The sequence below is a fragment of the Aulonocara sp. 'chitande type north' Nkhata Bay genome, linkage group LG5 (assembly GCF_057382095.1).
Source record: "Aulonocara sp. 'chitande type north' Nkhata Bay isolate Kocher_YH1m ecotype deep benthic linkage group LG5, A_spYH_male_GT1.1, whole genome shotgun sequence".
NCBI lineage: Eukaryota > Metazoa > Chordata > Actinopteri > Cichliformes > Cichlidae > Aulonocara > Aulonocara sp. 'chitande type north' Nkhata Bay.
This window is the reverse complement of record NC_141348.1, coordinates 21,317,745-21,345,318: the sequence shown is the minus strand read 5'-3', so window position 1 is coordinate 21,345,318 and position 27,574 is coordinate 21,317,745. Positions and strand designations below refer to the sequence as shown.

The 27,574-nt window shown below is 44.0% G+C and overlaps 1 protein-coding gene across 2 annotated transcripts; it reads right to left on the bottom strand.

Moving 5' to 3' along the window:
* Window positions 1-79: 79 nt before the first annotated feature.
* Window positions 80-27,574, bottom strand: rassf5 (Ras association domain family member 5). 2 transcript variants are annotated; one of them, XM_086292002.1, is made up of 6 exons: window positions 26,651-27,574; window positions 15,095-15,222; window positions 5,480-5,590; window positions 4,297-4,630; window positions 4,094-4,209; window positions 80-3,977 (listed from the first exon to the last, which is right to left on the bottom strand). In XM_086292002.1, the coding sequence occupies exons 1-6, from the start codon at window positions 27,417-27,419 to the stop codon at window positions 3,834-3,836; spliced, it is 1,602 nt and encodes a 533-aa protein (XP_086148128.1). In that variant the 5' UTR covers window positions 27,420-27,574; the 3' UTR covers window positions 80-3,833. The 2 variants fall into 2 exon arrangements, with proteins under 2 accessions (XP_086148128.1, XP_086148127.1); XM_086292001.1 differs by having other exon boundaries at window positions 5,480-5,593; window positions 26,651-27,571.

Below are 27,574 nucleotides of genomic sequence, written 5' to 3'. Positions count from 1 at the left end.
GGTGTAAGATCATTGTACAATCTACACATGTCTGTGCTTCGTATATATTTTACTTTGTCATCCACCATCCACAGAGCCTCTTTATTCATATCAGAATATCAGAGTGCTTTGTGATTTTTTTTAATTTATTATTACATCTTGAATGAGAATGTAGGATGTTCCTCCTTAGAGAGCAGCACTGGATGGTGTTCATTTACAAGGTTTTCATCCAACCGTGGCCGGGTAACCTCTGCTCTTTGCTTAAATTTGAATACAGTGCTTAGAGTGCAGGTCACAAGACTTTCCAACATCAGCTGGGCTTCGTATTGACACTGAACTTGGAAACCCTGATTTTAAATGTATAATTGCGCCCTCAAATTTGATAAAAGACACTGATTTGATTTAACACTTTATAAGGTTATATTTATGTGTCTGGAATTACTCATGCATGTGCTATTTGTAACTGATGAGCATGAATGTGCTTTATAGTTTTTTTCTGCTTTTATGTAAAACAGTAAATGTGAAAAGCCAATGGATAAAAACAATAATCATATTTTAGCATTAAAAACATTGATAACACTTTATAATAAGGCCTGCAACTAAGGGCATACTTGGCTTTTTAAGTCTTTACTTAATGTTCACTATGTTGATGTGCATGATGGATGTTTTATTTCTCCCTTATTAACCTACAAGAAAAAATAAATACCATAACATTTTGCAGGGCTATGTGACCTTACATTGATGGAGCTAAGGCTAATGTACTGTTTTCCCTTTCACATCACTGTTCAAGCCATCAAAAGGATTTCACAGGAAAGGAGTGTCTCTTTCCCTGTAAAATACCTGGAAGTCAGGCAAAGTTAAACCACTCCCTAAAATGCCCAATCCAAAAAGTACAGTGTGTTTACAATGTAAGCCTGGGAAATGTTGTTTGTTTTTCCACAAAATTACCAAGTACTGTATAAAATTATTCATGCAGTGCTTACAATTGCTTGAGCATCAGTATAATTTCTGTCTCCTTTTTTGTAAAACACCCAGAATTTAGGCAGAACCTAAAATTACTTTTGCACTACTTAAACTTACTTACAGTATAGTTATGTGTTTTGAGGGTAAAAACAAACAAACAAACAAACAAACAAACAAAAAACCCTTACTTGTTACCCCCTTATTCTAGCATACCTACCATTAGGTAAATATACAAATTCATAATTCAATTTAATTCCAGGGGAATTATGACCTTAGTTATGGGACATATTATAAAGTGTTGCCAAAGTATAATTTTGATTAAGGAGCTTGCACATACTGGTGAGTACTGTTGATTTAGAGCAGCTGTGACTTTACATTGAGCGGTGGTATAATAAATTTGTTAAGCTCTATGTCTTTTGTACACAGACCTCTCTTGTATCGCAGTAAAGCATTTAATAAGTATTGATTTAACAGTATAAGATTGTTCACTGAAATATTTTATACTGCTGTAAAGAAAAACAAACAAACAAAGGAGAAAGTTTCAATAAAGGAATTTCCTTTTTTTTAATTTCATTTTCAGATTTTGTACAATTCTACTGATACACACACACACACACACACACACTTCTTCAAATAAAACAAAATAAAATCGCAATAAAAGCATCAGGTCTACACATCCCTCACATAATAACAATGTGGATGGTGTGAACCGTGAAATAAATAACACACACACACACACACACACACACACACACACACACACACACACACACACACACACACACACACACACACACACACACACGGAGGGTTTGGTGGAAAGACATGAGTGTTACAGGACAGAAAGAAAAATGAGAGAAACAGCACCACCCGAGGGACACAGGTTTGCACACATGCGAAAGCACCCATACATTTAACTCGGGCACCTGTGTGCTGAAACACAGTACATAGATACACAGGGGCACAAGAAAAAAAAGGCACTGCCAGCAGGAACAGCTCAGGCTTTGGGTGGTGGCGTTAAAAGTAAGAAAAAAAACAAACAAACACACAAACAGTACAGAGGGACGCATGTGCTCATGGACAACAGGCCTCGTGTATCAGTACTTTTATGCACTAAATGAAGAAGCATAAGAACTTCTCAAGGTTGAATGTTTTCTGTGATGCATGCACTCCAGATGTTTTAGCAGCCAGCTAATGTGCAGTTAGGATCCGTTACATTATACGTGCACTAAATGCACATCTTTGTAAGTGAGGCCCAATGATGGAGCGCTGTTGACAGACACACTCATTTTAAAACACTATTCACATGATCCTCACTGCCCTAAATGAGAGTGCAGACACACGCGCACACAGACGCACACACACACAAACCAACCAGTAGGAATGATACCTAAAAATGTTCATTTCAACAGTTAAGTTAAACCTTGTCACTCTTTTTCCAGTGTCTACATAATTCATATGCATTGCAAACACATCATTGGTACATCATAGCCATGTTCATGAAATTTATATATTATTATTTCCTCTTTTTTTTTTTTAGGTTGGAAGGCAGGTAGATTCAAGAAAACCTAAACGCATGCCCAGCCCCAGATGTTTGGACCATCATTAACCTGCGTCTACTGTAAATGTGCAAAACAGAATCAGTTTTCCTCACATACACCACCTTTAATTCAACAAACTTTTGTCTGTAATCGCTTTAATCACTCTCGGCAGATGTGCCCCCTCTCTAAGCTTTGGCATCAAAGTCCTGTAACATTTAATATACAACTCCATCAGTGTACATAAAGTGTGTCGATAAAGGTTTGTGGTTCACCTCCCTCGGCAGGCTTTTCTCCGCAGGTGGGGTTCATGCAGTTTGCAAGTGGAATTCATGCAAGTTTGATTGCGATTAAAGTAAGAGGGGAAATGGAAATTAGATGACAGTTATCATCTTGGAACATGTCTGGATTATGTGTATGTTTTGCAGGAGCATGGAGAAGGGTGCCAACTGGGTGTGGCTGAAGAAGCACTGACTGAATTTAGCAAATAAGAACAGATAAGCAGGGGCTAAAACGAGCTTGTTCTACGTGGAACAGGGCTATCTTTTTCCTCCTTTAGCTTTTCTCTGTTCCCAATTCATGCTCCCTGAGAAAAAGCCCAGAATGGATCTCGCTTTCTTATACCTGTTCTGAGATTTCGAAACTCCTTAAGAAAACATTTTCTAAGGAGAAGCACGGGTTGCCAGTACTTCAACTCCCACCCTAAATACCTCCCTTAGAACTCCAGAGAGATAAAATAGCACATCTGCTGATAACTGATATATCATTTCCAGGAACAACACAGTATGATTGTCCTTCCATCCCTGCATGATGCAGAAAAAAAGTAATCATGCCTACTGTTCTAATCCTAAGTCTATGTGCAGGGAAGATGAGCTCAGACTCATGCATAAGTAACACTTGCAGTAGCAGCAGCAGCAGCAGCGGTAGCAGAAGAAGAGGGAATCTTTACAAACACCACTTATTATGAAAATCTATCAGTCTCAACTCGAGTTGAGTTACAGTACAGATCTTTCTGTGTGTATGTGTGTGTGTGTGCAAGCGTCCTTGGCACTATTTGTCCCATCAGCTAGAAGACAACACACACTCTGTAGCTTTTTACAACGCTTTCGACTCCCGATTCCCTTCACAAGGAGGCGACGTATGAGGGGTTGTGGTGGCGGTGAGAGGGGCTCATATGCGTCCTGAGAAAGGCTATGCAACCACGTGTGAACATGTGTGCACGTCCGCGTGTATATCTGGAGCTCCAAGAAAAGCTAGTTCGGGCTCTGCTCTGCGAATAGATCTCGAAGGTGTCGGAGTTCAAAGGGTCAGTCTCTCCCTGGGTTAAAGCCATGACGTTATGTGTGACGGGGGTCAGGGGGTATGTTGTTGAAGGGCCTGCTGTAGTTTCTTTCGGTAAACAGTGTATTTTTGCTCCACTGCTCTAATGCGCTCCGCCTCCTCTTTCTGAAGGATGACCAGGAAGTTTTGAAGCTCGGGGACAGAGAATGCATGCCACTGTGGGATTAGGAGGGAAAAGAGAAGGAGCAGATTTATAACACTTCTGGAGGCACTTACCCTCTTAACATTTGCAGCTTAGTAATAAACTTATGCATGTTTTTTTGCCTTCTCACCTCTACTTCTCCGGTCTGATTTTCCTTAAGCACAAAGCTGAGCTGCTCTGGATCTGGTCCCGCAATCAACCTTAGAAGAAGAGGGTGGTCAGAGAGAGGAAGCTTCTGGAAGAGGTCTGCAAAAAGAAAAACATAGCGTTGATATCACCAGTTACTTTTCTGGAAACCACGCGAGCTAGCGGCTGCACATGTGTTGTCCTCACCCTGTCCATCGCGGTGCGTCTGCCTGTACAACGCAAACTTGCGTGGATCGTCCAACACCATGAACTTCTTCAGCAAGCCCTTGATGACCTCTCCTGTGGTGGTTTGAGAGCTGATGTGGAGCTGCTTCACACTGTCGCTTGGTAGATAGAAGGACGTTCTCTTCTCTGAATGCTCAGAGTCTGTAGCTTCCTGCTCCTTCGGCGGAGCTTGGAGGCGGTCGCTGACCTGCTTGGACGCACCCTCTGAGGCTGACGGGTCCACGCCATGGACGGTGACTGGTCGATTGAGCCTCAGGTGGACTTTAATGAAGCCTGTGTATGAGCCGTCTGAAGCCTACAGCAAGAGAGGGAAAGGTCGTGCATTAATGTGTGCAAAGTAACAAAATGCACCCTAATGATGCTGTTTAGGATCTAATGTCCACCAAACTTGTGGTGGTTTAAGATCTTTCAATTTATAGACAGGTTAATGCAGTGAAACATGGAAATTAGGAAAATGTGAAAGATGTGTTTTTTTCTGAACTTAACAAAAGATACAGTTTTTAAAAAAAAATGAATCTTTAGTTACAGTTATGATTTTTTTTCTAATATAAGTGGAAAAACATGACAGAGCAGTTAGTTATGAAAGACCTACTGCATGAAAATTCACAGGCCTGTCAAAAAACAAACTACAAAAAAAACCACCAACCACCACCCCGAAAGCACTCTAACATGTTCAATCTTGTTTGCATAGTTCATGAGAAAAATGTTTCTCGCCGGCAGCAGCCACTTCCTGGTGCATTGCTATTCTTGTGATGTTGCAGACCAGCAGACCAAAATGAACTTTGAATGGTCCCAGGTGTTTGCACCTGTAAGCTAAGTTAAATCAAGGCTTCCAACAGGGAAGCAATTTTTATCATCTCTTTTGTGTTTTTCAAATCATTCCCGTACTTTGTTTTGTTTTTGTTTTTAACAGTTAAAAGCTACATATATAAAAGTGTGTTACTTTATTTGATCAAACTAAGTATTCCGAAATACTATTCCTAATTTAATATTTTACTTTCTACACTACATCCAGGTTTGTTTGGTTGTTTTTAATATGTGTGCATTAATGAAAAAAAGGGAAGCTAAAATAATAAGGTTTCATTGTGACTTTGAGACTGAATAGTGCAAATTTACAAATTTGTTTAAAAAACAAAACTCTCACCAATTTCATTCCATTTTCTGTGACTTGAGCGTTATACGCTTCAATCCTGGCCCGCACTTCTTCCACTGATAGGTCTTTTGTCGCTCCCTTCTCTTCTTCCTTTGCTGCATTCTGCTGTGAGGCAAAGAAAAAATTATTATCAGCACTGCACCACTGTCGCAAGTAGCAGGAATGTTTTATCTTTAACCAGCAGATGGTGCCGCTTTAATCTATCCAGAAAAACAAAAACGGTCTAATAGTCTTTGCTCAAGTTTCTGAAGAAAGATGAACCACAATCAGGAAAAACCCTTTCACCTTCCACACAGACTTGCAGACCTAGTGGGTGTCATGCTTGGCTCACAAATAAGACTAAAGAGAATCTAGGCCAGTTCCTGCAGGGTGGTCTCTCTTGACACTACCCTGCCCTCCATCTTTGCCATCCTCACACAGAAAAAGCTGACTCTGACTGCAGCTTATGGGCTTTGAATACGCGCTAAAGCATAGTTACACTAGCCCGCAGCTCTGCACGGGGACAGGAAATGTTGTGAATGGAGCTAATCGTGCATTCAGCATCTCAGCGCAAGAATATTGACAGCTTTGCCTCCCTCTTACTCATTTCCCTTTGTGAATAAGGATGAGAACAAGAGAGAGAGAGAAAGGAAGGATGCAACGAAAGGAGACGAGGGGGAGTCAAAGAGTGGGAGGCAGCGAAAGAAGGGGTAAGGAGTGATGAAAAAGCGGCTGCTGAGCCAGCCTTAGCAACACAGAGTTTGACTAGGTTATTTATAGTACAGTGGGATGCATCCTCTCTATCTCACAATAGCTTTTTTTTTTTTTATTTATGTAAAATTTCCTCCCTTCTACTTGTTCGTTTGCATTTTCCGGGGAGGTGGGAGAGAGAGATTATGTGTCTTTGTGTGTGTGAGAGAGAGAGAAAATGTGATGCAGCTATGGTTTCTAGAGGGAAGTCCTCAGGTTGAAGATGAAGTCACTGTTTCTTTTTTCAATGGAAATGCAATAAGTGCACCCTTATGGTAACAAACGACACAAATAAAAGGACCCATTCTGGCTAAAACTGGGCATCTGGCAGGGGAAACGCTGCACTGCTTATTCTTTTTGTTGCTCTTCTTATTGCGCTACCAGACTCTGCCCAATTATAGTCCCACAATTCTGTAAAAATGCCAAAGTTGCAGCAGTGCAGCAGAATGAAGGTGGCGCCTTTGAGAATAAAATGTTTTACTAATTAGGACCCAAATACGAGTGTTTTTGCCTCATATCTGGATCATGAATGTAAGTATCTCTGTCATGGGGGAATTTGAAGCCTTCTGTTCTGCATCTCACAAGACCCATAAAAAGCCACTGAGTTTACTGACCCAGCTGCATTCATAAAAACATAAATAAAATAAAGAGCACATTGTGCAATCCAAGGTTAGGAAAGGAATCTGAGGGATACGGAGGAGCGGACTCGTATCGAGAATTCCGTGCAGTGGAAAGCAACAAAATGCAAAGAACCTCGCAGGAATTCCTGCGTTTGTATGTGAGTTTATAAATGTATCAGAAGCAGTGCCCTGCCCTGCCTGTCTGCATACCAGCGAGAGTGATCAGAGGACAATAGAGCCGGACAATAGTACAGTTTTCGCTCCTGTGAGGTCGGCAAAAGCCCTGACTGTGACCAGGTCGCAGAGGCGCACAGAGTCTGCAGAGGCATTCCAGGAAAACACATCTGATGGACTTGCACTGTAGATTATTGGCTCCAGAGCTAAGTGTTTCACTACATTAGATAGTTAGATATCTTTAGACTGTAAGTGCTTGAAAGTCTCTTAGCCAATGTGCAAGCACACTTCCATCATCTAATGCATACATGTAATAAGTTATCTGATTATACTGTCTCAGTCTCATATGAAACAATCAGCTCTTGTTGCCATGTTGGTTTTTAAACGCTCCTGTTTTCATAATTTAGATACCACACTTTTACCACATAAACAGCTTTTATTATGCTACTTGATTGAGCTTCACTGTGTTGGCGAGGGCGCTTGAGGCAAACCTGAAGCAACTCAAATTTGTTCTTGTTGCTGAATGCATCTAAAGGTACATGTGTATCTAAAAAGCATGAAAAATATAAATAAAATATCTCTGACTGTTACATAAGAGTCTCTCACATACACAGACACAGACACAGTCCCTCCAAGGTGACGCAGATAAGTGTTGATGCTCTCACTCTTGTGAAGCTGGACAAGAGGTTTTACGACTGCTTGAAATATCACGGGAGTGTAGTCGATATGAAATCAAGTATCACACCTGTCTGTGTGTATCACCTGACCAGCTTTTTAACTCAAACTTGTAAGACCGACAACATGACGAGTGATGAGCGTTTTCACAAAAATACAAACATTTTGAACAGTGTGCGATGGTCACATGCAATCACATACATAAAATACACACATGGACCTATGCACACGCAAACTGTCAGCAGTTTGTTTCAGAGCGCTGTCTTTACAGGGTCAAGTGTCAAGGAGAAGTGCAAGCTGATTCTATTTCACAGCCCACAGAGCGCTGTGTGTGTGCCATCACTGCCAGCAGTGCAGGTCTGTGCATGAGTGTGCACTCACACAACAAACGCACAAAAACCTAAGCACCAGCATCAAAATAGATTTACTACCACAAGTTATTGCATTTTTTTATGATGACTGAAACTGCAGATATCTACGGTTGTTGTTCGTGGTCTCACTGCGATGCTAATTTAGAGCAGGATTGTAGCTCAGTTTTTAATATGTTGTATGTTTGAGTGCAAGCAGTAACAATCATCTGTGCAATGACTAACTAACACGAGAGCTACAGTTGATTCAGCTGGTTTGGATTTAGCATCACTTGATGCTCTGGACTGGGCCCCACAGGTAGCTAGGTGGCTAATAAGGCAAGCTACGTGACACAGTAACACTTGGTTGTACACTGAAGAAGTGAGAGATTTCACGACAGGTTGATGTGTTTGGATCATATCAGAGTTTCTATTAGCTAAGATAATGTAGGAGGAAGTAATAGACACAATATTCTTGTTTTATTAGCATAACACGGTCTGTTTCTGAATAAAAGGTTACAGGTTTCCGGGTGAATATCAGTGTTATAACTCATTTATTTGGACCATACCAGAGAAACACACACACACACACACACACACACACACACACACACACACACACACACACACACACACACACACACACACACACACACACACACACACACACACACACACACACAACTTATGATAATGTCTCTATTTACAAGATGCATCTCAGATCTTTGCATACTCCTTTTCCATATTCAAACACGAGGATAAACAGAGCACTTTGCTCTTTAAAGACGCACTGCCCCACAGGGCTGCATTTAACGCAAGCACACAATTCAGTTTCTATTGGGTATGTAGACTAGCTACCATGTTGTCTAGCTAACAGTGCTACTACATTATAATTCATATAATATTTCTTGGTTACAGGGCGTCGGGGTCATCAGTCTCAATCAGCTGGCAGCTTCTGTTCTCTCAGATCAGGCAAGTCAGCCTCCTTAGGCTGTGAGCCTGGCTGCAACCCTAACTCCACAACCTGACAGCATAGCTGGTCAATTATTCAGAGATTATACCTTCTCCAAGTCAGACACCAAAGGCAGCACAAGGCAAGGACAGCAAAGAAGGGGGATGAGCAGGTTTTACATGAACACCAACTGTCTGTGTTGGTTTGTCAGGCCGCCTCCCACTTCCTGGGTCTCTTTTCTCTTTTTCGTCTATAGTATTGACAGCGCTGCTTTTCTTTCAAGTGCTACTTTAAATACTTTGGTTATGGTTTGTTACACAATCAGGTCACTGAATGTACAGTAGAGCTAAACTAAATCTCAGGAAGTGTGAAGACTGCCAGTAAAACCAGCAATGGGTTGCTATGGTAACTAGAAAAGTGCAGTTAAACAGTATACACACACACACACACACACACACACACACACACACACACACACACACACACACACACACACACACACACTTGCTCTCGTGCAAAAGTATCAGCTTTGCCTCTATGGAAACCTCTCCACTCCCACACACTGTAGAGAAGAAGCCTCCATGAAATCAGTCTGTTAAAAACAAGCAAACCTGACAAGCCAACAGATCAACGTTGAACAATACAGCTGTATTACAGTAACCCCTTCCTACTTTCTCACACACACACACACACACACACACACACACACACACACACACACACACACACACACACACACCTAGAGGCCTACTTAACCATGCACAAACGCCACCGCTTCCTCTCCTAACTTCTCCTTTTTGGATAAAAGTTTTGTTTTTTTAAATATAGAAAAAGTGCAGTAGAGTTTGTTTGCCGGCACGATTGGCGCACTGACTGAGCTTGCTCCGATATTAAAATTTCAATTATCAGGTTGACTGTACTCCTGATTCTGTACCTTAGTTGTTTGCCTAGGCTTGCGGAAGAACGAGGTCTTGGCTGTGAAGAAAGTGAAGTCCTCGCTCTCGTCATCCAGGCTGCAGTACCCACTGCTCATGCTGTTACTGCTGGTCATGGAGGGGGTCAGCACTGTGTTGACGGTCATGGAGAGGTCCGAGGACAGCCTCTGGCACCAGAAAAGCACCAGAATAGCACGTTGGCAGCTCGAGGAAGCGATGGGTTGTCTCGAAGTGACGCTTGGGCACAGTCAGAGTCTACACGCGTACAACTGCCCTTTACTCATCCAGAAATAGTCTGCGCTCCTGTGCTGATGCATCCAGAGGGTTTAGATCCCACCTGCGAGGGCGAAACAGGTGAACTCTGCTTCGATTCGGCACTTTGGGTGCTACCGGAGAGACGACCAGGAAATGCAAGCGCGAGCAACAGACGTGTCACTTCCTCCTGTCATGCGTGTGAGTGTGTGTGAGAGTCACAAACAGGCCATTCTGTATGTGCACCTGAGTATTCTCAGCTAGACATACAGACACTTTTACGCAAAGCTTGTAACTACCTCACACTCACGCACGCACAAACGTAGGCACACGGCGGAGTGATGGAGTCAGCTTACAGACTGGTTTCAAGTTAAGCTCGCTCACCTGAGAGCACCTGTTATGCCCACAAACACACACTCGTTAAGGCATGCATGCAAGCAACACCACATCCTGCTTTGATCCTGCTCTGTGTCTCTGTGAAGACCCACTGAGAAGGAGCGAATAACAGTCCAACTAAAGTCCCTCATGCACAACCAAGTCAATTATGCTGGCATTTATTTGTGTAAGCATCCATCCGTCCCCAGGGTCTTGGGTAAATAGCAGCAGCAGAGCTCCTCGACTGCAGAAACGAGATGCTCACAGATCCCCTGCTACCTCCTCTCTGCTCTCCTTCCCATCGTTTTGACAATGTTACCAAAAAAAGGACAGAATCCTCACACTCAGCTCCTCTCTTTCTTATCCTCTCCCTCTTCTCTCAGCCTGTCTTTGCACCAGCTTCACCGCCTCACTCTCTTGCAACCTTGCTCAACCATCTGTGGTTGAGCGTGTTATCAGTCTGCAAGCGCCCTCCCCCTTCTCCCTCTACTCTCTCTCCCTCCCTCTCTCTCTCTCTTCCTGTAAGCGACTGCACCCTGCAAAGCATGGCCACTTCCTCTCACAGAGGGGAAAGAGAGAGGTATGTGTAAATAGAAAGAAATGCTGATGAGTGAGAGATATGAAGGCCCGTAACTTCTGTATGACATACAAAACACGAGCACAAACAGGAAGCAGCACAAAAGCCGGGCAAGATGGCTGCTCTGCAACTGATATTTGGGTGCAGCGTGCAACGGTTGACTGGAAACCATCATAACCGCCGTAAATGTCACTTTTATGTAGAACCATCCCGACTCTTAATTTGTCAGCACCGAAACACAGGCAGGGACCGACACAGTACTACAACAAAAAGGTGCACAATCATTGCTGTTTTGGTGATGAGGGATAGGCTTATGGTGCCCACAGAGAGAGAAAGAAAATGAAGAATGATGGCTGTTAGCATAGAGATTACCGTGACCCCTAACCTCAGAGCGACCCTACAACCTGCCCTCTAACTCTGGCAGCGACCCCCTTGCCAAAAAGCAGCCGACGCTTGCTGCTGCTGAGATTGATGTGCCCATCTGTCTGTCGGCTGCTTCAGTGCATGTAGCAAGATTTTAAAATCACACAATAAGCTTTGGGAGAACTGTGGCATGCACCGACAGTGTGTCAGCCTTTTACTGGGGTGTTTTTCATCAGGTTTAAGTCAGCTGATGACTGATAACCTGCAGCTCTGCTCCTCGCTTCCATCAGCGTAATCAGTATAGGAGAAGAGTGCTAGCAGGGGGTGCTGCACACAAACTAGAACACACACACTACTGGTCTCAAGTCGATGAAACCTGGTCAGCGTGATGATCCTTTGTGTGGCTGCAGCAGTCTCCGTCCATATGGGGCAAAAGGCGATCAATTTCTGCTGATGTACACACAAAAAGGACTCGTACTAACCACACACATGGTTACAGTTATAAAACAGAGCAATGGAAAAAAGGGGGCTGCAGGAAACAAAGTGTCGTCTCTCCTCTAGCCATTCAAGAGGCTTTATTTGAAGCACACCAGTCACTAAGTTCATATGCCACTAAAACTGACATAATCTTTTAATGCTGACATGCTGACTAATGGCCTAAATGTAAAATACATAAAAGCAATTTTGTCGTTATTGTTTTGTTCATGTGTAGCTGGACAGATGACCTGAATGTAGGACACCAAGGCAGATGAAGTAAACACAACAGGAACCGGTAATGGCGATTACAAAAACACAGAAACACAAAGTCCAAACAGCAGCAAACCAAGAATCCAAAATAAGAGCACAAGAAGCATAAGGAATGCAGGGGAAAAGCACTGAGCACAAACAAAGGGAAACACAAAGTCCACATGGACAGATGAAGACAGGGCTATTAACCCTCCTATGAGAATTTCAGTTTTGATTTTGTTCTGGGGTCTTTAAACACATCTTTCACTAGTTTTCTTTCCAGAGTCTTTGAAATCTTTTGCTTCCTAACTCTGCCAGGCTCGTTCTGTACTGTGTGGCTCTCTTCAGTTCTTGACACTTTTTGTGACAACTTTGTATATCTCTCTCTTGTTATATGAGCATCAACAATTCTTTTTCTCAAGTCTAAACTGATGTCTTTTGCTTTTGCCAAATAGAAATAATTTATAATTTCTAAAGAAAACTAGTGTTTGTATAAAATAGGAGCTGGTGTGATGAAAATCCCTTGCTCTACTAAAAATAGCACTTGGGAAAGTTTGACCAAAAAAAAAAAAAAATTCATAATGATTTTGTCCTCTGGGGTTAACTGCAAAATGAGACACTGGTAGGGACAAGGAGCGGGTGAAGTAAACAAAGCACATATAAAACTAATGAAAGGCGAGCAGACAATCACAAAGAAAGGAAAGCAACAAAAACAGGAAGTACATAAAACAACACCACACATGAGAAAATAAACCTTCAAAGTAAAACAGGAAATAACTGAAAGACAAATAAATAACAAACACGCTGAAACAAGGAAAATGATGCTAAACATGATGCACGGAAACAAAATGACACCAGAAACAACTAAAAACTAAGGGAAACAACTGGGACTGTGGCATTTATGTTCCACTAGAGATTTTGATTGAAACCAATAGAGAACAAGTGGTGCTATTGGATCAAACGACAAACACACTTTGCTCCAATTCTGTGCACGCTGTTTTGATCGTATTACGCTCTATGCATTCGCTCACACTCGCTAGATGACCTCGGGACATAAGAGGAGCTGCCAACATTTTGCTGCAGGCCTGCTTGGTTAGCCAGAGTACTCTTGTGCCTGATATCTGTGTGTCTGTGCGTGTGTGGATGGACCACATCGCGTGGGTGACTGTGGATGGCATGCCAAGAGCAGCACACTCACAATCTTATAGGTCCCTAAACACAACCATGTGCTTACACAACGAGTGAATGAGGCACTATTTTGACGATGGATTTTACGTAACTACTGTATCACTTGGACGCCTCCGGACTTGTACAGTAGGAGAATAGGAAACAAGGCTAAAAGCTGAAACTTTGAATTTCAAGTTTAAAACTGTTGATTTCTTCTTTATATAGGTTACTGACTTACCATCATCCATGGATACTAAAAATTACATATTCCTTTAACATCTAAAAACTCTGATATAGAGCAAGCAACAAATAAGGTTCCTGTACACAGAGTTAGTGCTGTGGACAAGGAATGTCCACTAATTGCAGTGTGAGTGGTTCTCCGGCTCCTCCTGTCTGTATGCCGAACTGATAAAGTGCTTTATGGGTGTGTGAATAAAGCCATTTGAGTGGTCAATGCAACTAAAAAGCACTTAATAAACTCATTAAGCAATCCAACGGTAGTAACCAGACCGAAAAGCAGCGCACATTTCGGTGCTTTATTTCGGTGCTTTTTTTTCCTGAGCTGTGATACACTTTAGATTCTAGCCAATCATTTTACGTTTCCGAGGATAGTAGGCGGGGCCAGGTACGTACGTTCTGTTAGAGCAGAGCTACAGATTAAAAATGTCCAAGGCGAAGCGGTCAAAAGTCTGGCTGTACTTCACAGCAAAATATGCAAACTCAGCAGCCTGCAACAAGTGCTTTAAGCTGATACTGTGATACTGTCAAAGGAGGTAACACCTCAAATCCGATGAAACACCTGGCAATGCATAGCGTTTTTTTTTTTAAAAGCCGAGAAATGCGCCGTATTTGATGGCAGCAGCAGCCGTTCTTCTCTGCGTGAGTAGCTTAATGTTGTTTGTGTGTAATTTACGTTGAGTAGGCTAACCACGTTATTACATTAATGCATGTAAGGTGAACTAGCAAACATCATCATAGCTACATGCGGCTGTCCTCTTGTTTGATGGCAGATACTCCCTTCACCCTGGCTAAAAAGGCTAAAATGACCAAAGAAAAAGTGGAAAACAGTTAAACATGAGAGGTTTTTGGACAAAGTTTGTGTTTTTTCCATTGTTTAAGCACTGCTTCCAGCCAAGAGTGATACCATATATGCCCCATAGCTGCAGAAAAGGCTAACATTGTTATATTTTTACAAAAAACAGCTGAACATGAGAGGTTTTTGGACCAATTTTGTGTTCTCCATTCTTTAAGCACCGGTTTGAGCGTTTCAAAAGTACCGATTTGGCACCGGTATCGGATAAAACCTAAACGATACCCATCCCTAGTTAGGACATCCAGAAGCAAACCTCTACACTTCTGGAGAGAGTTGGTGGAGAGCCAAAGCTGGGAGAGAGAGGGCGGCAAGAGAAGTCATGAAAGTAGGAGAGCAGACGCTAATGTGACGTAGCATATTTTGTCCTGGGAACACTTTGTGACCAAAAAAAGCAAATGAGTGCATAAATACATTCTTAAGTGGAGAGTTAAGGAGGAGAGACCGCATGCAGTCAAAGTGGAGGATGGTTATGTAAAAGTGTGGGCACGGAAGGAAAGAACTCTTCCATTACCCAGCCCTGACTCACGTACACCTCTGCTGCACACGTCAAAGTGCTTACTCTTCCTCTGTACCCCCCCAAAAATGGCACCCATTTCCTGTCATGTCTTTTAAAATACTTACCCTGAACTGAGAGGCTGTGGAGGAGCTGTGCCGTCTGGGAGAAGGAGCTTCCTCAGGCTCTCTGTCCCTCTTGTTGCAGTCAATCTGTACTTTACTTTTACACTCCAGGTGACATGTGTAGCTGCAGTCTGTTGATCACACACACAAAAACAAAACACTCCAGTCAGAGACAAGAACAGAGGCGCAGAACCGAGAGGGAACAGCAGCGAATTTAATCATGTGGTGATTTAATAATGTGGCCCCTGTGAAAGTGTGAAATGGTGATTAGTCGCATGTAAGTTATAAATGAGACCCAGTTCTGACTTAATCAAAGGTGAAATCATTCAAAAGATCCATTTGCACAGAAATCTGGCTCCATCTAGTGGCTAAGGGCAGACTCACAGCTTATACAGTGTTAAACTGCTAAGAGATTATATGCATGCGTGTAGTGATTCAGGAAAAATGGAGGCATTGATACCTGAACATGTGCTCTAATCAAGCAACTTTACCTGATACTGACTAATTTAAGTCCGGGGGAAATCTGGCTGTCATAATATTACTGCTCAGAGAAGGGATCAGAGAAGTAAATTCCCCTCCAGTGGAACTACATTAGTCAGTCAATAACGAACATGTCACATCCATTAAAAATCAAATGCATAATGTAACACAGTTTTAATGCACCGCAACAACTGATGGGCTTACTCCATTTAAAGGGAACAAATGGTGCAATGCTGCCATTGGTCAACTCCCATCGACCGCCCAGCTAGAAAAGAATAGATTCAACTCCCCCCCCCCCCCCCCCCCTTAAAATGTCCCCAAATAGTCCATCGTTGTTCTTTAATTTCTAGGTGGTTCCGCGTATGTCAGCGTCTGTTTATTTATGCCCTGCTGACTTTATTGTGGTCAGAGACTTTCCCCATTGCAACGCGCAGCCTCAGATCTCACTTCTCCTCCGCCGGTGAGATAATCCATGCACAAGGATATAGCAAAAAAAAAAAAAAGATTACTATTATAGAGCTGCACGGACAAAGAGAGAAGTGTATTTTGTGGAAGCTCTGAGTCAGACGCCTTTCATGGTTTTTGAGCTTAAAGCTTCATAAAGGACACACAGTGCGCTATACTGCATGCGCTCGGCGAGATCAAACCTCAATCCGCATGTGTTGTTTTCTGTTACACCTCTTTGCTGCAGCTAGAGCTGAATGAGTAAGCCAGGCTGAGCCCTGCATGTTGTTTTTCTGTCTGCTGTTCTTAGAGGAGGGAGGGAGGAAAGAGGAGGGGGGGGGGTATCACTGCGTCTCTCACACTCAGCATCAGTAACCATAGTAACAAGCTTGTTAATGAAGCGCCTTGATGCGACTTTTGTTGTGATTTGGCGCTATATAAATAAAATTGAATTGAATTAATGACCACTGTTAAAGAGAAGGGCTTTAATGCTGTGTGTGGAGCTTTTCTTATTGGAAAATTAGCTAGCAGTTTCACATTATTATCCGCTACTGATTAAAAAAAACAGAAAGGTCTATGTGGGCATTAAAGACACTGGATAATGGTGGGCTTGCTTTTTAAAGCCGGGCTACGTGGGGAAAAAGTTTTCCCATGACAGTTTAGAAGTCACTTCAGATTGAGACGCCTCTCTGCAGTGACCTCTAAACTGCTGGTGTGTGTCTGTAGCTTCAGCAGAGAGAGAAGGACGTCAGTGCCTCACCGGCAGGAGGGATGTGTTGAAGCGAGAGGAGAGTTCAGATAGGGGATGCTCTGCTCGTGACACTTTAGAGGTCACTGCAGAGAAAGAGAGATAGAAAGGAAGCACGCAGGGGAAGGAAAAGGAGAAACTCCTTTCCTGCCCTGCTTTTCTTCATTCACTCCCTCCATCCACACTCTGGCTGGCATTCTGTGCCTTTTTTCCCTCTGCATTTGGCTACGCTTACACAGAAAAACCACTGCTGGTGTTTGGTTGGGTGACAACTTAAAGACGGACCCCACCCTTTTCTCTGATAAGTAACTGCAAAAGTTGGGACATGCTGAAAGGAAAACAGCCACAATGTAAGGGTGGAACGTCTTTCCCTGCTCCACACCTACATGATACACCGCTGTCAGCAAGACGTTGTTCACCTAAACTCCACGTTATTCCCACGCTGATAGCATACCTCTGCCTCGCACATAAACAAACAAAGAATGGAAATGGCATTTCAGCGTTTTGGAGTATTTTGAAAATTCACAGAAGTGTTCCTGTACAGGTTTCAGCACCTTCCTTATCCCATTCTTTTGAATTGTTTGAGCTCAGGTTTTTCTTGTATGTTCAGGGTAAATGTTTGAGCATCTGCTGGCATGCTGGTGCATGCAGGCCTGGTATTACATGAGACTCCTTCAGATGAGTGCTAATGAGCAGGTGGAAAAAAGAGTAGCAGCAGATCCAGTGAACCAGAGGGTTTCTGAAGGTCATGCAGGCGTGCTGACGTACGCACAGGCAGAACAGAAAGAGTAAGTAGGAGAAGAGTAAGCACTTTTCTTGTGTGAGTTTTCTAAGTAATTGCAGTTGAATGCAAATTGACCCCACCAGCCCCGAGCTCCTCGCTGGGACTTGCAAAAGGGGCTTTCCACTTGCTATTCTGGAAAGTACAGTGCACTCTTACGCCGTCCACTCAGTGGAGAAGTTCCTCAATCTTAAATAGATTCCACCCTGCTGGAGTTTTAGATTTTTGCAGTAGGAGATATTTACAGGAAATGCCATTTTACTTCCATATCTTTATGTGAAATTAGGCTGGAAACTACCTTTCAAAAACAACAACAACAAAAAAAAAAACTTCAACCACTGTCCACATTGGACTCTTCTAAAGCTGTGGGGACTTTTTTTGGTGCTTTCTCTCCCATCATTACAGGGTTCAGGATTTGAATTGTTGTTTTTCCCCCTGTAAAATACTTCTGATTAAATGGGGATGAGGTGGAGACACTTTGCTGGCAGAGAATGCAGAGCAGGTACACGATACTCAGAAACTTTCCTGAGAATGTAGCAAAGTACACTGCCACCAGCCTAGCTTCCTTCTGCGCTATTTCTGTGCTGTTTCAACGTGAAGAAGGGCTCTGGTGTTAAGTGTCACCACGGATAGACCAGTTGAGCTTGGGTCGACAACAGCCGCTGTGAGCAGAAGAAGGAGGACGAGCTCTGATTTGTGAAGTAAATTCTGATCTCAGAGGAGGATGAGGCTGTTTTGTTTGTTTTCATTCTTTCTGGGGGGTTTTTCTTCCTTGTTTAGTTTCAGTTGAAGTACTTTGAGACGTTCCTGTACGCAATCAAACAAATTTGACTATGCCAAGAATCGGCAGGTAGGGCATGTGGGTGGTTGTGGTTGTTTTTTCTGCGACATGGTGGGTGTGGGAGACACAGGCGTGGGTAAAAACAGAGATTATCAGTGAGTTTTTGGCTATGGAGGATGTCTGTATGGTTCCAGATAGAAACGAGGGGGGGCATATTGTATTTACTCCTCGTCTGGCTGAGGATGAAGGGGTTACACAGGGGTTAGGTAGCGATAAAAAAGGGGCGAGGATATTAACACACTAATGAACCTGAAGGGAGCTCTGTAGGATTTAGAGTAGCTTTGGGGGTCTTTGGGGGGCCTTTAGCTAGTCTGATCCCATCATAGCTGATTTGAAGCAGTTATCCATGTTCTCCTACTGCGTAGCTGTTCTTCATCTCTCGGCACATTGGTGAATAAAAATATTACCGTTCCGTTTTTATACTTGTCTCCATCCTTATTCATAACTCAAACCACCCCTCCATATGCTGCCAAATCGGACATGAACAGATCTAATCTAATCCCAAATCTGAATTTAATCTGACCCTCTTACCCCTTTGACATCTGTTTTTATTTGTGTAAACAGTCATTTCATATTTCGTTCTGACATTTTTAATCTTCATCGCGGCAGAGTCTGTCTTCTCCTCTCGCAAAACTCCCATCTGCGAGGTTACAGATGCTCTGAGAATAAGCAAAACAAACAAGACAGGAAGTGGGCTTTATTTTTGTTTGTTTTTTTTAGTCTGTGCTGTGAGCTGTAAATAAATACAGCTGAATATTTTTGTGGGTAATGATTACATCGTTAGTGAATGTTTTGGAATGATGACAGTTAGGCTGCATGATTAAAAAAAACAAACAGCACATTTTTAAAAAATATGAAGTCCATACATGCATGTTGGCCCCATAAATGTCAAATAAGCAAAATTTCCATATAAAGTTATGGATCCCAACCTAACCATCACCCTACTATTAACTAAATGAGTCCATCTGAAGTGCGGTCATAAATGGATGGATGGATCGATACTACATGCTAAATGAAATACAGTTACAGTAAAGCAGACTGACTGTACAGTATGTCCATATAGCGTTTATTTGAGGCTGCTTAACACATGTCCCCATCTGTTGTCACGAATGTAAAGCTTCATTCTGTGCTGACAACTGAACAAGCAAGCAGGTCTTGAGAGTTTTCCCATCATTCTATGGTGCTAATATTTCCCAGTTTCTAATTCACAAATGACTCTCAAACCTCAATAGAAGAACGTCCAGCGTAGTAAACTGCACTAAACTGCGTTCCAGTGAGGCAAAACTCTTAAAATGTGCACGACAGAAGCCTTGATAAGCCACTAATAGCTTGACTCAGTGAGCGCTCAGATTTGATACTACTTGTACTTAGACTGAGAGAACAGGAAGATTTTATAGCAGCGCAATAAATTTGGCACATTTTCGTAGCTATATGGTGTTTTATATGTTGTGCAGTTTCTTTTTTTTTTCATGTTCTGTGTGCTAATGCTTAAAAAGTACTTTATGGTTAATGGAATGGCCTCCATTTGGCTTCTGAGCACAACCTCTGATGGGCTACGGATACACAGACCGAGCCCTGACGACGTGGTTTTAAACTGACAGAGTGCACTTTTTCTAGTTATTTCTGTAAATATGCAGTAGCGCTAAATTATAGCCCCGTGTTGGCAGGAAGAACTGTCAAAAGCCTCCCCTGATATAATTATGTAACTGTGTCTTTTGTTTCAGGTCAGTTATTATATTCTCAGCAGGTTACAGCATCTAAGAAGACGCCCCGGGGATCCTCCACCATTTATAAGACTCTTTGGCAGACAAATATAGACTAAAGATGCAGTAGAAGACAGAACAGAGGAATCCAAATTGGACAGGTTCATTCTTAAAAGGATGAATAGGGTTTCCTTAGAGGGAACACCATCCAAAAATAGCTGCTATCTGTCTGTGGCAGCTTGTACTACTGATGGTGTTTCTAAAGCTTTTGAGGCCGCAGCATGACGTTACTCAGGTGGTGCAATGATGACCTGCTCCTTGAGTCATGTTTAGTTAGGCTCTTATCAGGCTCACACAGGAGGGCGCTCCTACACCTTCCCCCAAAAGATGTGCACACACATTCACACAAAATAAGCTGAAGTTTTCTTTGTTTTTTAGTGGTGGTGGGGGTTTAAGCAGCTGCTGTCACTCCCTGGCTGAATCAATGATTCTGCAGCACCCAGCCATTTCACTCCCTGCCTCTTTTTTTAAAACCCATTCACACTTTGTGCTGATGCTACATTAGTCCTCTATTTGGAGAAAACATGGGAAAAATCAATGGCATGCAGCCTCAGGCAGGCTCACTTTAATCTCAAATTTCTGCTACAAATATGAAAGTCAATATGATAATTGACTTACAGAGGTTTTTCCAGGCAGACTGAAAAAGTGCAGGTTAAGAATAAACTCTAGTTACTGTGTGCTGTACACAAAAGCACACAGGGGGTTGATCACCCGTTAGGGGTACTGACAAAGACTAACACAGCTTACCGGCTCATTTCAAAGACAGATGGCTCGGTGCGCACAATACACAAATATTTTGGCACATGGCCGACCTCTGAGGCCAACCCAGCTCAACCTGTCTACTCATCATCTTTCCCCTTGTCCAGAGCACTGACCCTAACTAATCAACGCCCTATGCCCACATTTCCAGGTTTCACAACTTGTACACACTCTGCGGTCATCTTGATCATCTCCATACCTGAGTTGTTAAGCAGAGATCCATTGGAGGATGATCGCCGGAGGATTCGCAAGCTGTCGCTCCAGGAGCGAGACTTGGGCAGCCTCTTCAGCAGCCGCCCCAGCCGCCGCGACACGTGACCGAAGCAGGCGCTGCCAGCCTCCCCTTCCGATTCACCCGTCACCTCCTCTAGACACAGTGAAACCTGGCCGAGAAATGTCCTGCCCACCCTAACGCGCTCTGCTCCCCCAGCCCCAACTCCAGCTGCTGCCTCCCCCTTTGCCTCCTCCTGCCCTGGGACGGGAGGTGCTATCTGTGCCATGGATGGAACATGGTGGCACCATCCGGCAGGCACAGTCCTGTGTGCGTAACCCTCGCTGGAGGACCTCCTGTCCTGCCGCCGGCCGCCCCTCTCTCTCTGAGGACTGCACCAGCGCCAGCCCCCCCACTGCCCCCCTCTGCCATCCCAGCGCAGCCACTCTGCCACCGGTGCCACGCTCCGAATAAACAGCCCCCTCTCCACACGCTCTGCCACCCCTCCACCTGTACTTCTCACACCCTCCCCAGTGCTCAACCCCCTCTTCTCGCCCTACACTGTCCTCCTCGGGTCTACCCCTGAAAACAGTCGTCTTCAACCCTCAGCGTGAGGACACGAGCCCCAAATCTCTGCGGTACAACTTGTTCCGCTGTCGTCCTGCTGCTTCTCTCACCGCTGCTCTCTCATCCTCTCTTCGTCTCTCCCTCTGTCTCTGCTGCAGCACCCACACACTCCGCAGTGAAGAACGGCCAGCTTAAAGAGACAGAGACCCCCAAATGCAACCACTGCCCTAGCTTCTCTGACCCTCTCTCTCTCCTCTCTCCTCTCTTTATAGCAACAGGAGTCTTTCTGTCCCATCAGTGGCTGACTTTCCTCACTTCATTCAGTATCTGAAGACATCTTCAGACGTCACAGGCATCACTGCAGACGCTCCCAGCGCCGTTCCCCACTTTTCTGTCTCCTTGGTTTGAAATCCACATCATGGCGAAGAGGAAGTGAGTCAGCCATGCTGTCTAACCCCTCAACAGTGACATACTGAATCTTGTCAGTGTGAAGGATATGCTTCACCTTGTGTGTGTGTGTGAGTTTGTGTGGTTCGCTGTGACACGCAGTCCGTTGCTTCTTAATATGCACTGTGAAAGAGAAAGAGTGAAAGCTCCTGAGAGTTCTCGTCCTGCCCCACTTACAGAACTGAGCAGTACAAAGGAAAGAGATGCTCACCATTCTCACACAAATCCATTACATTACAAGAATTTTCATCTATTCTCACTGCTTTTTCCCCACTGAGGTGCCTGGTTTTTTTGTTTGTTTGTTTTTTTAACCTGTGATGTAATGTGTGTTGCTAAAGTCTAAAATCCCCCGAATCGACCTCACCTAACAGGTTCTTGAGAATGTTTTCATTGGTCCTTACTGCTCTAACCACCTCTTCCTACACAGTCCTGCTATCAATATCCACCAAGGGCAACCTAAATATAGCCTGCTTGAACCCCCCCATATACATACAGCAGAGTGGCAATGCAAAGTGAGGCAAACACAAAACACCACACGGGTCTTTCTGCAAAAATACAACAAAACCCTTCATGTCCTACATTTCTGCTTCTATTACAGCTAAACATATTAATCACCCTGATGTGTAAAGCCTCACTGAAATGACATTAAAAATAAACAGATTATAATATAGGTGTTCAATCAAGCTCTGTTCAATACTCAAAGCAGCTTTGTACTCAGACTCAACTTGATTTCAACTTTAGACACATGAGCTCCAAAGGAATGCTTTGGATGAAGTCTTATTCAAACTATATTCAGCTCAGCGCTGGCAGAGCGCAGCAGCGGTATGCAGGGACAAGAAGGTTATGAACCATTTAACACAACCCTCCTCCCATGTTTTCTTCTTCAGTGGTGAAAAAGGCAAAAGGAAAGCAGTTGCTGAGACAAGGCCTGTACTGTGTGGACCACAGGAAGAGGTAGGATAAGGATGGAGTTCAGGGAAATAATACAGTCCCTAGACAGACAGGGGGTATGCCCCGAGGTGAAAAGTGTGTGTGTGTGTACACTTACACAGGCTTCCTGTTAGACAAATACAGAGACGTGTGTGGGCTCACACACTTGTTCATGAATGCTTTTGCTGTTGTCATAAATTTGAGGATCACTGACCTCTCAGGTGCTCACCTTGTCAAACAGACCTCTGACATGAGAAGCAGAGACACGCAGAATAACCGATAGCAAAGCTCGCAAACATGGCCACCGTGAACAATCTCTGAAAAACTTATTGATCTAAAATAGTTGAATTACTTGAGTAATCTAGCAGTTAAATAAAATGAGGATTCAGATTCTCTGGTTGTTGCTTCAAAACTTTGGGGCATTTCAGGGGTCTTTTGTTCTTTTTCTATATTATTGCACATCATACTGTGCTGGGACAACATAACCAATGAGGAAAAATGCTAACTCTGACAGTTTTCTTTTCACTTCCTTCTGGTCTCACTTTGAAATGTTTCGTTTCTATCCCTTCAAACTGTTTATTTAACTGAATGTACAGAGAAACATTTAAGGGCATCTCTGCAATTGTCAGTAGTCATGTTTCCTCCTCTGAGGCTCTCATAGCCCTCTTATACAGCATATAATGGCCCCAGATAACACATTAACAAATCCCAAAGCATGCTATGCTGCATTTGACACTTATAAATCAGCTTACATCTACATTAAATTGCGAATTGTTCATCTGCTGCCTGAATGTTACGCTCAGGGATTAACTCCAAAGAGGTTAAAATAGCATTTAGGAAGAAACAGTGTAAATACAGACAGTGCCACATGTCTTATAGATGACCAGATCCAGCATATCAGTGTACGAGCGCCACAACAGCACGCTTCCCTGAAAGCTTTAATTAAATATTAATCTGACGTCTGATCCTGTCTGTTTGTAATCCCAGTGATTCCACTCTGGAGAGATAATCCCAGGGCTGGAGACACTCAGAGCTGAGATTAGTGGGAGTGCCCTACCCCTCCTCCTCCCTGGTATAGTGTATAGATTTACAGATGTACGTATGCATCTGCTACACACTCATTTCTTTTTAGTGTGTTTAAATTAGCATTTTATAACAAGTCGTAATAATATGTGTAGTGCAGCGGTGTCAAACATAAGGGCTAGGGACCAGAGTCAGCCAAAGCAAAAGAAGCAGTGCATACATTTTTGGACATTTGACTGTTTTTCAGCTTTTCCTGGTGATAAAGAACTCTTCCATGGCCAGTCAAGCTAAACCAAAGGAATTAAGTAATAATAATTAAAAAATTAAATGACAGAAATGTTCCTTTTTAATCACCATCTATGGAAATATCAGTAAAGTTTTCAACATTTATCAGATAAAAAACTGAGACATGCTGTTAAAATTGTACTTCTTTTTCTTATCGTAAGATATTTTAAGGGTTTAATGTTTAGTTAAACATCTTTATGGCCCACTTAAGATCAAAGTGGGCCGTATGTGGCCCACAACATAAACTGTGTGCATGTTTTCTGCCTATAATGGTAAGGGGGGGGGGGGTGTCTCCTACTGGGACAGACTAGCGCCAGTAAAGCAGCTCATAAATGTCCTGACTGTCACAGTCATCAGAATCTGTGTTGGTCTTTATGCTTTCATATGTCGTGCTCCACTGAAGCCTGATGTCACATATGGCTCATATATGTGAGTAAAGTCTTTAAGCTTTACCACAAATCACATTCTCATCCATCACCCAAGAGGCGCAATAAAGATAAAGAAAACATAAACACAGAAGAAAGGCAGCAGAAGAAAGTTAAAGGCCTGTACACCAACAGAGCAGCAGACTAGAAGACTGGGAACTCTTGGGAGATTGACAGATTCCAGTGCAGAGCAAGGCCACAACTGTCCCAGGGGTGCACGCTGCACAGCTGTTTGGGCTTCGTATGCAACAAAGCAAACACAGACAAGGCCGAGCGAGTGAGGCAACCAGACAAAGATGGAGAATGATGGTTGTTTATGGTTGCAGGGCCTCTTGTCTCTCACTCCCTGTCATTTGCAGGGAGCGGGGTGCGTGCGTGCCGTTTCTATTTTGGCAGTCACGGCTGCATTTCTTCCACCGCAAAAATACCTTAAAATGCCTACATTTGGATTGCCTGCTGAACTTCACGGCTGTTCACCGCATTCACCTCAGATGTCTTCTGATAAGAGAGAGCAGATGTACAACTAATTGGTTTTATCCATGAAGAGAGTAATTGTGAAGGAGTGAAAAAGTTAGTGAAGTTTTTGAGATTTAAAGAAACTGTGTGTTTTGTGTGTGTGCATGTTTCTGTGGGTATATATGCTCCAGTAATCTTTCTGCTCTTGCCTCAGTGAGCTCTTGCTGATAGCACACTAAATCAGACAGCTCGGCAGTGCCGGCAAACTTGCGCTCTTTTTCCTCCATCCCTCTCTCTTGTGCACTCTCTGCTCTTAGCTCTTTGTCTCTCCTGATTCCCGTCACTTGCCATCACCCACTGTTTGCAACCACATGCCATCCTTTATTTTTCTCCTTCATTTCCTCCTGGTTTTGTTTCACTGTTTGTTTGTTTTTTAACCTGCTTCATTCATTATCCCTCCCTTTCCAATCATCCTTTATCCTGCCTTATCTCACACTACTCTGCAGCTCCAACCTCGCCATGACAAACTACTGCTGACACAATGCCTGCTCAGCAGCCGCATACACTCAAACACACACACACACAGAGGATGAACGCATGTGCAGTGGGTGTGCAGAGAAGCACAAAGGTACCTCAGGTTGAGTTCTAGTCCAAACTGTCTGTGACAGAGCCATGCAGATATGTTAGGAGTGGCATCATCAGATGCTGCTTTCTGTCTCTGAACATATTCTCACATCCCACAGCATCAGACTGATGTATTTAATATATTGTCCCCATTAAATGTGTCTGAGCAGACATTTCCACTACTCAGGATTTTACCAGTACACCACTGTGGATTCCATCTCGCCCTCTTTCTCTAAGTCTGGTAGCAAAGTGGGAACTCTGGGAGGCACAGCTGCAGAACTAGATAAAGCTCTTTCCGTGGAAGGATTTTGGCTGCCTGTGGTGAAAAAATCTTTGGAAATGTCCTTCCCTGTCACTCCGAGTCACTCACAAAGGCACATGCACAATTTTTGTGTGTTTGTCTGTGTGTGTGTGTGTGTGTGTGTGTGTGTGTGTGTGTGTGTGTGTGTGTGTGTGTGTGTGTGTGTGTGTGTGTGTGTGTGTGTGTACAAACACACAACCACAGCTATGGTTTGGCACCCAGCTACAACGTGCCCTTCATAAAAACTGCGCTGCAGGAACAAGACGCGGATCTCTAATTCAAAACACTCTGCATTCACGTGCGCAGTCTGTTCCACGATGTCTCGTGTGGGGAAATGAAACAGTAATCACACAAGTGAATGAAGCAGGTATACACCGAGTGTGTGGCGTGGCACCACATAAGCCTATAATCACTCATTTCCACGGGGAAAGAAAAAAAGCAACTCACTTGCAGTAGCCTGCTTTAACTACTTACTTTGACATTTGAGTGCCTCCACAGTGACCTGCCGGCTACACGCGTCACACCAGTCCTGCTTAACGGGCTTGGCCTCGAAACGGTGTCCTTCACCCCTTTCCGTCTTCACCCGGGGGTCCGTCCCCTGAGAGAAGATGGACCAGGCCTCCATGCGGTGAGGTTCGGGACGAGCCAGCTTCACCACTCCGGTTCTGCCCTGCGTAACCCGCTCCAGTGGAAGACCGCCGCTTTTCCCTGGCGCTGAATGCCGCAAGGAGATGCTCTGACGTCCGCTGTCTCCGTTCACAGAATCTGCCTGCGTCGCGCTCCGATGCCGGTGCAATCTTTTATGTCCACTCGCCAGCGATTCGCTCGGTATGACATTAGTGCCCGGTCCCTTCAGCGAGGAGCTCCTCCGACCCCCGCGGGCGGTGTGCTTGGCGTGACAGTCCATGTAGCTGTTGCTGCTGCAGTCGCCGGTGATGTTCCCGTTGTGACTTTGCCGTGCCCCAGCGGCGGTGCCCGCGCCGCTGTCCCGCTGCTGCTCCGGGCTACGTGGCGCAGAATGGGCGGACGGAGCCCCGCATCCTTCACCGGGCATCATTCCTCCTCTCACCACCGTCCCTGTGTCTCCTCCAGCAGTGACAGACACATCTTCCTCCCCACTCCCTGAGCTTCTCCTGAACATCTCCCAGGACTTTTTCCTCGGCAGGATGGTTTTCTTCCTGCCACCGAGCTGCCCGAAGAACTGCGGACTCGGCTGCTGCCCCACCACACTCACAGACGCCATTATCCTGTCAAACCCCCTCCTGTAAGCGCGTGTGTTCGTCTGTTTGAGGGGTGTCAGTGTGCGTGTTTTCACTCCGTGCCCTGACTGTAAACTCAGCTCTCCCCGCCGTGTCACGCCTGTAGTAGTGACGCAAGGGAAACGACACTTTTAAAGCG

Excerpts from the sequence above, each read along its gene's own strand:
- rassf5 (XM_086292001.1), bottom strand. The coding sequence starts at position 27,419 with ATGGCGTCTGTGAGTGTGGTGGGGCAGCAGCCGAGTCCGCAGTTCTTC. Across the intron at positions 5,594-15,094 it reads CCACAGCCTCTCAGTTCAGG|CAGAATGCAGCAAAGGAAGA; the intron begins GTAAGTATTTTA and ends TTTGCCTCACAG. Across the intron at positions 4,631-5,479 it reads CAGAAAATGGAATGAAATTG|GCTTCAGACGGCTCATACAC; the intron begins GTGAGAGTTTTG and ends CTCTTGCTGTAG.